Below are 12,327 nucleotides of genomic sequence, written 5' to 3'. Positions count from 1 at the left end.
AACTTTCAGAGGTCAGTGACATAAGACTGCCTATCTCATATCACCACAAACAAAAAGTGAAGATTCTTCACTGTGAAAATGTCAGCCAAAACGCTTCCTTTCTACCTTAAATTGTTTCTTTTGAGGAATTTAAACACAGTGACAGGTAAAGTAACTATCATAGAAAATTGGTACCAAGAGCGGTGTCATGCTCATTGCCACACTTCACGGATAATTCTGATGGGAGTGAGGAAGACCACAAAGCTTCTAGAGATGCAGACAGCAAATCCAGGCTCAGTGTGTTTCAGAAAGTAGCAAGGCCTGTGTGGGAAACTTGGCTAGAAACCGTTTATGTTAAATTCTGGCAAAACAACTGGCTATGTTTTGTCTAAGCCCCCTTCAGGCGACTGAATTCGCAGACCAAAGCAGCTGATGGGAGGAAAGGGTTTATGTTGCCTTGTAATCTTGAGAGGGAGCTTCATGACGGCGTGGGAAGGATGGGAGAGCAGATTCTGTGTCCACCCAAGTCGCCAGAGAGTGAGCTGCGCCCTGGTGAGCGGGCGCGGGCAGTGGCCATGGCTCCTAGGCGACTCCCCAGCCACCCAGCGCCTCCCGCAAAGCTGCACCTCCAGCCGCCACCTGCTTGAGACCAGGCTCTAAACACACATGAGCTAACGGGGAACAACTGACTCGAACCTCGATAGTGCCCAGTTCAAAAATAATGGACTATTTGTTTGGGGGAGGAAATTTCAAGGCAGCAAAACATCCATACTATGACATCATTATTGGCAATTTCCGTTCACCAAGCTCACCAAGAGGGAGAGCACTTTGCTAACTCCCAATGAAGCGTTCATCAGTCATCTTCCATGTATCTACTCAGAAGGTGAGTATACAAGCCAAAACTATGTCTATGACCTTAGACTTACTTTCTTTCATCTTAGAAATTTCCTACTGATGAATGTCAAAAAACAAAAATCCTCTAGACCTTATTCATTTTATCCTAAGAACCAGTTTTAAAACTACGTGCTTAAATAGAAGTTACAAGATTAGTGATTAGTAGACACGTGTAAATGCTTTTTGTGGACATTTCTTTTAGGTTATAGGCTTATAGTCAATTAAAATTTCTGAAGAGCATTGACTGTAAAACCCTGGAGCACTTGTTGGCAGAATTTATATACAGCTATGTATATATACTTATTTAAATACATAATTTACATACACCTATATGTACATACTATTTTAAATACAGTGTCTTCATTTGGCAAATCATAGCCAAAAGAATGATATAATGAAATTCAGATGTTTCTTATCATGAGGTTTATTTTTTATATTATATGGAGTTTAAATTGCTTTAGAGAATAAATTGTATTATACTCTAGTACAAACTTAGTGTAGCTACTATCATTGATAATGGAAAATTCAATAGATTTTTTATTTGACTGCATTTATTTTATATCAAAATTTACCAGTTTTCAAAATAAAATCATTTACTAGACAATGAAATCAATCAACTTTAAGCCTAATCACTGATGCCTCTGTATATTCTTATTTGGATAACCTACTTAGGGGCTGTGATAATAATAACAATAATAATAATAATAATAATAATAATAATGATGATGATGATGATAAAGAGTAAAACAGCAAATGAAGCAAATAGATACCACAGTTTTGAGTGGTTGGTAAGAAATAAAGGAACCTTTTCTCCAGGTATCTACCAGTCTTTAGAAGAGAGTCAGGAAATTATTTGTCTCAATGGGAGCAGACTGCTATCAATGAAAGGACAACTTACCCACGTATTTTGACCCCATCCATAAACACAGAGTTATAAAGCGGCTCCCTGGCCTTCCTAGTTTCCCAGAGCAGGGCTGTGCGGCCAGCTTCTGTGAGAGCTCCCTGCATGCCTCCCCGCACACCCGCCCTGACCAAAGCGCACCCACCCCATCCTTGACGCGCTTCTCAGCCAAGCATTAGAAAAGGTGGGCCTACTTCATGGCATCATTTTTCTTCCAAGAATGTGTGCATATGCTAATAATGAGAAAAACAATGAATAATAATAGAAAACCAGAATGAATGACTAAACATGCTGGTTACTAGAGAAACACCACCACAGCTAGGGCCTTGCACGCCATATGCTGTGCTTTATTTATTTAGTTATTTATTCTACTTTCCTGGCTTTAATTGCTGCTTTTAAAGTGGACTTCAGAGAAGGAGGAGAAAAGTTGAAAATACTACATCCTTACTACATTTACCCCAAAAGATAATGCAGTAACACCTAAAATTGGTAGGAAAGTTTATTATCTTTGTACATATTCTTAGACCTGAGTCATCTTGAATTCCTAGTGGTTTATGATTATTTCTCCCATATAAAGGACCAAAATTAGAAAAATTAAACAAACTGCAGGTAATAAAACTTCTGGTAATTTGGCATGCATATCGCAAAACTAAGTGTTCCCGGCAGTGTCATGGACCTGGATGTGGGGAATGCTTTGTGCACAATTTGTCTTGCTCACAATCTGATCTATTTAAAATATTGTGTGATTCAATACTAGCAACAGAAAGAAGCATAGGACGCTGCAGGACCCAGGATAGAAAACAGTGCCCAAAATGGGAAATTCACTCTTGTGTCATAGCAAGAAAACTGTAGAAGCCCTGGGCTTGCTGTTCACATATGACCTGTGTAACCATAGAAGAGGATTTCAACTTTAAATGCATCACACCTTTTTTTAGGCTAATCAATGCATAAGCCAATATACTCATGGACTAATTAATTCCTATGCTTAAATATGGTGAGTGGATAATCTGAAGTAAACATTAGTGCATTAGTTAATATGAAGCGAACAGCCTTGGTACAACATGGGTTAGCAATACACTCAACACAATAAGGAAACTACAGGCCTAGTCTTTGCATCATGTGCATGTATGCAAAATTAAAATTTTATCATATAGTCACAATATATTTGCTTAAGACATTATATTAAGTGATGTGTGAAATTCATTGAAACAAGTAGTAAACACCTGCTGAGTGTAAATGAAGACACTGAAAAAAGAAATGATAAAAGCCCATGCAACAAGTTAAAGAAAGCACATTAGGAGCCAGGAATGGTGGCACACACCTTTAATGCCAGCACTTGGGAGGCAGAGGTAGAAGGATAGCTATGTGTTTGAGACCGCCTTGAGACTACATAGTGAATTCCAGGTCAGCCTGAGCTAGAGTGAGACCCTACCTCAACGCCCCCCCCCCAAAAGCATATTAGGAAAACTATTATATCTAAATGTATATATAAATGATAAGGGGGTCATAAAAGAATTAATGAATTATTTCCATATGGCGAGAGGTGATACAGGCAATGGAGCTAGTGGGGTATTGGGGTATAATCTATTCAATACAATCTTCACAGAGGATATGAAGTGTGCATGATTCTTGGGAGTTTGTAAAAAGTTGAACAGAAAATAAAGGCAAGAAATTATACCACATAGAAGAGCTAAATCAATATGTTCATGTAATTATGCATCTCAATACAGTAAAGAATCTTGTGTACCCAGAGTAATTTGCACACAATTTAAATAAAGTAGGTTTGCTTCCATAGAATGGGGTAGAGAACTATTGCCAATATAATTTGGGAAGAATCAGTCCTTTGGTTTGATACTCAACATTGTCAAATCAATCAACCATTCACAGAAATGAAAAAAAAAAATCAATCAAACCAAGGCAAACTTTCTCATAATACTAAACTATACAACTGAAAATTTTGCTAACTTGTCTTTTGGAAATTTATCTCAGAATTATAAAAATTTTTGCTCATACGTTTTTAATTTATGAACATAAGTTAAAAATCACTGAAAATTTCAAAGTTTTTCTATGCTTTTGAATGATTCCAGTCTTCTTCCATAATGACTACATCTTTCGCTGAATGAGTACATGTTGGGTTTACTTATATTTAGATTGCACCATTAAACACAGATCCCTCAAAATAGATATTTCTTACATGACAAATGTGATATGTTTCCTATCATAAAAAATACCACAATTGGAGCATGAATGTGAAATATCATATGATACATACCAGAAAACTGACAGAAGATGCTATGACTTGCCTGTTTCCAAATGCTGGAGAGGAGGAAAGATGACGTCAGTAAGACCCTCCTTGAGCGGCTTGCCCACCCCTCACACTGCAGAGCGGGGTAGCTGAGCGCTCCCCTCCTCCTGTCTGCCCTGTGCTGGGCTGCCACCCACAGTGCTTTGGACACTACTAAAATCTAAACTGTTGGAAGTAGTGTTGCATTACAAAGGAACATTTCTTCTAATATCCTGATATCTCAAAAATAAACAGAATCCATAACTAGTTTGCATTACTAAACTCAATAAAGGCTGACTTCATACTTTCCAAGTCTCATTTTAAATTGATGCTGAATATGGGTCATAAAATAGCATGCCATAATGACTCTGTTTCCTGCCAATCAATAAAATAAAAAATGCTAATTAAAATTTTAATTTTGTATCCAATTGGTTTGTTAGTTTATTTATGGATATTATGATTGTCATATGTAATAGACATTCTTTTATAGACTTCATATTTCTATGCGACAAATAAGCACATTAGATGTGCATCATTTGACTTAAATAAAAATGAAGAAAAGTATACATATGATCTATCAAAATTACATAAAAATCAAAGAACAGCACCTTTAAAACACCTTGCTAATGATGAAACTGAAATATACAAAACTATGAAGACAACATTTTAAAAATAGTCTCACGCTTCGCCAGCAGAATTCCTTGTTATGTGTGGATATTATCTGATACAGAGTTTATGATTCAGATTGGAAATCTTTTCACTATGTTGGTGAAATATCAGGCTCTTTTCAATATTTTCAGTCAAGAAACAGCTCCAAGATTTACTTTGTGGTTTGGTTTTGTTTTTCTTTGTTTTCTCTGCTTTGCTGGGCTTTGTGTCCAGGTCTTGCAGTTAGTAGGCTAGCATGCAACACTGTCTTTCTTTCGGCGGACTAGAACTCATGATTCTCCATCTTTAGCCTCCTGAGTGCTTAGATTACAGATATGGCCACCCTGGCCAGAATCAAGTATTTTCCTTTTCTTTAACATACACACGCTAACATTTCCTGTGACTATACAACCATTTTCCAATTATACAACTAGCATTATTGCTTCTTTTTTGTTTTTTTTTTGGCAATCATTACCTCTTTGGTGGCACATTTTCCTTTAAACTATTTATTACAAATGACATGTGAGTCATTTGGGAATGAGAAAGAGCAAACCTTTTGGCTTTAGAGACTGTGGTTGAACACAATATCAGCTGCCAGATACTGTTAAACAATATTGGTCAGTTAAAGCCTGTTTAAGAATGTACTAAGGGCCAGACATGGTGGTGCACGCCTTTAATCCCAGCACCTGGAGGCAAAGATAGGAGGATCGCCCTGACTTCGAGGCTACCCTGAAACTACATAGTGAATTCCACGTCAGCCTGGGCAAGAAAGAACCTTGCCTTAAAAAAAATGTATTAGGTACTGTTTTGTGAGGAGTTTCCTGCAAAATTTGCCCTTAAAAAATTGCTACTAACTTACAGTGGTAAATGATGATTGAATCATGTCAACAGGGAATGTTGTTATTATATATTCATATATGGAAGAAGCAAACAAAATGAGCTATAATGGTAAAATGCTAACACTTATATAATAATGTTGCTTCAATAATGAAGGCATCAAATTTACCATTATTTTAAGATCTTCAATATGTGGTACATATTAACAATATCTACCTTGTTATTTTTTGATTGCAATGTATAATGGTAGCAAGTGCTGAGAGTATTCTTTTTAGCCTACTACAGGTCCAATGCCTATGTCTTTCCAGGGTCTCTACTTAATAAATACATCCTATTATAAAATAATTTAATAGGCAGCTACATGGGAAAAGGAAATTTTCTGGCTCAACATAAATATTTTAATGTCAGTCCTCAGAAAATAATCTAATATTAAATACTGCCATTAGCTGTACACTTCATAGCCTGAGCTAGATTTAGTGGTCTTAACAAACACCCTCAATAACAAATTGCTCATTAATATTTACAAAATAATATATGCAATAAATTATGTATATAATAAATTAATTATTTTGTCAATAGTTCAGGGAAAATAAGCATTTATATTCTAAATTTTAAAAGAAAACTTGAATATACTATTCATTTATTGTTAACTTAACCTTTATAAATGCCAGAAACTAAGCACAAGGCAATTATCTGTTAGGTGAGCAGCATTTAAATCATGAGAACCACCTAGTATGCTCTGAGTGACAGTGGAAAAGCAAATTCCATTTTGAAGGTCAGGACATAATTCCTGAGTTACTACAAGCTTTTTTTCCCCCAATTTAGGAATTCAAGACTTGGGTTTGTCACATTTTTTTCCCCTCAAAGTAGCTAAACTGAGTTAAGGGACATGAAATCCAATCAATTAACTTATACGTAAAAACCAATATGTCCTTGGAAATACCTGCTTCTATTTCATTAGTAAGTAATGTTTCAAATAATAATTAAAGCCGGGCATGGTAGCGCACGCTTTTAATCCCAGCACTCAGGGGGCAGAGATAGGAGGAACACTCAGAGTTCAAGGCCACCCTGAGACTACATAGTTAATTCCAGTTCAGCCTGGAACAGAGTGAGACCCTACCTTGAAAAATCAATAATAATAATAATAATAATAATAATAATAATAATTAAAATTTTGCTATTTATTATAAAGCATGTGATAGGTAAATAGTAGGTAATTATACACTTATGGAATTTTTTTCTTTATACTGTTTGATTTTTTTCCTATTTTCTATCTCTTTTGCAGGTTCATAATCAGCTAGTAATTTTTTCTAGATTTACTAGCCTGTAAAAAGAAATTGATGTCAGTTACATGTACTTGTCAAGCATACATTAAAAAGTTAATGTATTATAATATATACACATTTTAAATTGGCATTTTATTAATTATTTCTTAAAGTATTTGATATTTTTTATTTTTTATTTTTTATTTGATTTATAGATTATTGTTTATGTTAGTTATTTAGCAAGAAACAAGTTAAGAAGAAATACATACATGGTGGTGTGTACCGTGGGTGATTAATGTAATAGGCCATCCAAGAGGTGAATCCCCAATAAAAGGCACAGCCCTACAGATGACAGAATCCAAAATAAAAGCTATGGAAAACATAATACACAGTACACTTCTGCAAATTCCTAAACATATATTTCATGCACGGAACAGTGTATAAGCTGGATATATAAGATGTTTTGTCTCACAATAATGTTGACTTACAAAGAACATTTGATATTGCTAAGAAAATATACATCATTGTTCCACTGTTTTTAATATTAATGCATATTAAGGGGAATTTCCAAATACAAATTTTAGTACTCCTAAATATTTGTCAAGAATACTGTTGTCTATCAAAATTTTAATGAAATTAGATACATTGTCTATACCCAAATTATATGACACTTCATAAATAAAGTAATAAATTATCTAGCCATTAGTACTAAAATATCTTGCTTGTTTTACAAAAGGGATGTATTAGATTTGTGGAAGCTGAAACCCATATTTCTTATGGGTTTAAATTTTATTACCTTTGTTAAAAGGGAAGTTGGTCTTTGGGAATTCTAAATTCTAAGCATTTGAGAGTTTACTGTGTTATGACAACACGAGTTATTTTGCTGGCAATTTTAGAAGAGCTTCACAAAAAGGAGGGATGCTTTTCTATGAATATAACTTTTTCAAAAATAAAACTTAAATTGATTATTATGCTCTTAAATTGATTATTATGTTATATTTGAATTGGAACAATAAGAGCTAAGTGTGTTATCTTTTCTAAAGCTCATGTTGAAGTCAGTGCTTCAGTCAGTTGATAAATGTTTCATAAACTCTTTTGGAAGAGCAGTGAGATTACTGAAAATCATGCATATATCCTAGGACACTTCAAATGGGAGTTTCAGCGTAAAGTTCTCCTTTGAGTGTCTCTTTTGTAACCTCATATCACGGCAGACCTGTCTGTGTAGATTCACCAAGAGTGCAGCTGAAATGGGATGGCATCATCCACAGATGACCACTCAGGAAGAAGATGTTTGCTACGTGCTGACATGATTAAAAAAAAAAAAGAATCTCTAGCTTTCAGGAGGAAAAAAAAAAAAAAAAGAATATTTTGTAGATGATGCAACATGCAATAAACAGTGTTAGTTAATAATAATAAAATATAGCATTTCCAACCTTTATCAAATTCTTCAATGGAGTGTGTCCTGCAGAAACTTTGTGAACAAATAAAGTCTCCAAAAGATGCCGAATGTAGTGGCTGCAGTGGCAGAAGCAAGCCAAGCTGGAAAAATAATTGAAAACACTAAACACAGCAACAGTCTAAACACTCAACCCCTTCCAACCAGCTGGCCTCATCCATCTCACCCATGAAACCTTACTTTTACAATATCTTAAAGTTTTATGCAGGAATATATTGTACGTTGAGCACATTTCAACAAAAGCCCTAGCTTCATTTGCTCATCCCACCCTCTACACGGAGCTCCATGAGTGTTTGACCATGACATTTATGTCATGTATACATGCTGTTTATGATAATTAAGTGTGCTTAGTTGATACTTTTTTAGAATATTTTTTTTTTTTAAATTTGGGGCTGGAAGGATGGCTCAGTACTTAATGACACTGGCTTGCAAAGGCGGACATCCAGGTTTCAACTCCCCAGTACCCAACTAGATATAAAAAGTCACACGCGTCTGGTGTTCTCTTGCGGTGGTGGGAGACCCTGGAATGCCCATCTCACTATCTTTCGGTCTACCTCTCTTTCAAATAAATAAATAAATATATTTTTTAAAAATGTTTTGATTAATCTTATAATGATTAAGACGGTTAAACCCTTTCTCAATGTACTTATGATGATAGTAGAAATATAAACAGAATCTATCATAAACTGTTACAAACTCTTCTTTACAACTAGGTATAAATATGATAATCACAAATTTGTTATACGAAAATTATTGAAGACTGAAGCGGGCAGAAGCTTATGTGGAGAGCATCTGACATTTGATCATATTCAAAATGGCTTTTTAATTGTCTAGTTGTCCTTTCGAAAGTAGTATGATAGAGGGGTTTAAATTTTATTTTCATGCTGTTATAATAAAGCACTTTGTTTTGATTTTATTTTTTTGGTATCTGGCTGCCTGACATATTATATTTCATCTCCTTTATCTCCTGGCCTGTTTGTTTTGTTATGGTCTGAGCTACTACATCATAACTTTTATATAATTCCTTTTGTGATAGTGTATGTCAAACTTGTTTTACAGAGGCATCTTTTGTTGTTGCACAACATTTATTTGGTTCTTACATTTGTTTACACTTTCCATAAATATCTTATTTTGATGGTTTTATATTAACAATGCCTTAAATTTACAAATACTTATGTTATTGGCTCATTAGTGCTTCAATTTCAGATTTTCCTTTTGGAGTAATTTTCCTTGCTGAAGATCATGCTTTTTCAGCCTCTGAAAATGTAGGATGGCAGAAGTTGGGTTTCACTTCATGCAGTTGTGAGCTAACAGTTTCACAGATCTGAAGGTCTTTTTCTACTTTCTTCTGGGTACATAGCTGCTATTAAAAAGTTAAGCTTGTGATTGAGTTGCCTTCATGAGGACCTTATCAGCCTTGGGCATTCTTTTTTCTTACATGTGAGGGCATGTTTGTGTGCCAGTGAGCACGGTGCCATCCTCATCCTCAGGAACGCTATCCCCTCCTTAGAGGCAAGGTCTCTCCCTGGCCTGGAGCTAACCAACTGAGCTACATTAACTGGTCAGGGAGCACCAGGGGTGCTCTCCTGTTCATGCCCCCAACACTGGGAGTACACTGCATGCCAATGCCGGGCATTTACGTGGGCCACAGACTGAAAGGTGCTCAAACCATGAGGCACATACCTGATGGAGCTATCACTTCAGCCCCGTGTCAGCTTGGTAAAAGCCTTGTTTGGTATATTACAGTTCACTACATGGGACTAGTCATGGATTTTATACTTAAAACTTGTTAGATGTATGTTGTGCTTCTTGAACTTGTGAACTCATGTTTTCCAACAGGTATGGAAAGTTCTGTCACCTCTTCAAATTTTGCCTCTCCTCCAATCCCCATTTTCTGCCAGCATCTCTTCCTTCCACAGTTCATAACTTTGAAAATGTTTTCTAGTTGATGTTTCTTCTGACTGCTCAATGGACAATGTCTTTAGATCTAGTTCTTAACTCCTCTCCCTTCAGCTGAGTCTACTACTAAAATAAGAAATGAAGGGTAAAACCATAGGCAGATCTGGGAAAGTACCAGGCAGAACTCCTAGGAATATAGAGGCATTTTTTTTTTCTGGACATGCTTAAACAATGTATTTTCCAGTAAGTTCTACATTCATTTTACTGTACATAAAAAAGAAAAAAAAATCTTAAAGTTTTCATTGTTCCTAAGAATATAAGTATGTATTAGAGATGACATATTTTAACCAATAGAATTGTAAGAGGAAGTGTCATGTTGTTTATTCTGTGCAAAGACTGAGTTTATCCAAATAAATGTTGATTTTTAACTAAGTAGATATGGTGTGAGTAATATTGACTTTTGGGAAACAAAAACATTAAAAATTGTGTTCACTAAGTATGCACTGTATTGACTTTTTTCTAAGTTCATACAAATATGATTGCATATTATGTGATGCACCTGTTATGTACTGTGTGTGTGTGTGTGTGTGTGTGTGTGTGTGTGTGTGTGTGTAGTTAGGAGACAAATTCTGAAGTAGGTGAGAGAGAACAAATTATATCATACCATAAGGGATCCATTTTCTAGGCAGCAAGACAAAAATGAGAGATTTCCTTTGAAATTGAAAAATTGATGAGAGCTTCTGTGACAAAACAAAGAGCTGGTTCTTTGAAAAAAACAAACAAGATTGACAGACTCCTGGCCAATTTGATCAAGCAAAAAAAGGAGAACTTTCAAATTAACAAAATTCACAATGAAAAAGGAGAGATCACAACAGACATAAGTGAAATTGGGAGAATCATCAGGACTTATTTCAAAAACCTCTACTCCACAAAACTGGATAATGTTGAGGAGATGGATAAATTCCAGGATGCATACCATCTATCAAAGCTAAATTCAGAGCAGATTAATCACCTCAATGAACCCATCATACTCATGGAGATTGAAAAAGTAATAAAAAAAACGCCCCAAAAGGAAGAGTCCAGGACCAGATGGCTTCTCAGCTGAATTCTATCAAACCTTCATGGAAGAACTCAAACCAATCTTCCTTAAACTATGCCACACAATTGAAGAACAGGGGAAGCTACCCAACTTCTTTTATGAAACTAGTATCACCCTAATTACAAAACCAGGCAGAGATGCCATAAGAAAAGAAAACCACCGGCCTATTTCCCTAATGAACTTAGATGCAAAGATCCTGAACAAAATCCTCACAAACTGAATCCAACAACACATCAAAAGCATTATCCACCTTGACCAAGTGGGATCATCCCAGGAACACAAGGGTGGTTCAACATACAGAAATCTGTTAATGTAATACACCACATAAACAAGGTTAAACATAAAAACCACATGATCATTTCGATAGATGCTGAAAAGGCCTTTGACAAGATACAACATCACTTCATGATCAAAACATTGGAGAGAATTGGCATGTTTGGTTCATATCTTAACATAATAAAGGTAATATACAAAGCTCCAAAGGCCCAAATAATACTTAATGGAGAGAGACTGAAGGAATTCCCATTAAGATCAGAAACAAGACAGGGTTATCCACTCTCACCTCTGCTTTTCAATATAGTTCTGGAAGTCCTAGCTCAAGCAATAATACAGGAGAAGGGAATAAAAGGGATAAAATTTGGAAAGGAAGAAGTTAAGTTAGCTCTATTCACTGATGACATGATTGTATATGTAAGAGACCCAAGAGACTCCATCCCAAAACTACTGAAGGTGATTAACTCCTATAGCAAAGTTGCAGGATACAAAATCAATGCACAAAAATCAGTAGCATTTCTATATGCAAATGACAAAGATGCAGAGAAAGAAATAAGGGACATAGTCCCATTTTCAACAGCAACAACAACAACAAAAATCAAATTTCTTGGAATAACATTAACCAAGGAAGTGAAAGATCTATACAATGAAAACATAAGAATACTCAAAAAAGAAATTGAGGAAGATTTTAGAAAATGGAAAGACCTCCCATGCTCCTGGAAAGGCAGAATTAACATTGTGAGGATGACAATCCTACCAAAGGCAATATATAGATTTAATGCAATTTCAATT

At 35.4% G+C, this 12,327-nt stretch overlaps 1 protein-coding gene across 1 annotated transcript in view; it reads right to left on the bottom strand.

The window, feature by feature from the left end:
• Tecrl (trans-2,3-enoyl-CoA reductase like) overlaps window positions 1-12,327 on the bottom strand; it is a 74,608-nt gene that overhangs the window by 7,660 nt on the left and 54,621 nt on the right. Inside the window, exons 6-8 of the mRNA XM_004665381.2 lie at window positions 8,242-8,347; window positions 7,078-7,150; window positions 4,047-4,090 (exon numbers count right to left, since the gene is read on the bottom strand). Of these exons, the coding sequence (XP_004665438.1) occupies window positions 4,047-4,090; window positions 7,078-7,150; window positions 8,242-8,347 (223 nt within the window). The remainder of the gene's footprint in view (window positions 1-4,046; window positions 4,091-7,077; window positions 7,151-8,241; window positions 8,348-12,327) is intronic.

The sequence above is a fragment of the Jaculus jaculus genome, chromosome 11, assembly GCF_020740685.1.
Source record: "Jaculus jaculus isolate mJacJac1 chromosome 11, mJacJac1.mat.Y.cur, whole genome shotgun sequence".
NCBI classification, from domain to species: Eukaryota; Metazoa; Chordata; class Mammalia; order Rodentia; family Dipodidae; genus Jaculus; species Jaculus jaculus.
This window is presented reverse-complemented; position numbering and strand designations above follow the sequence as displayed.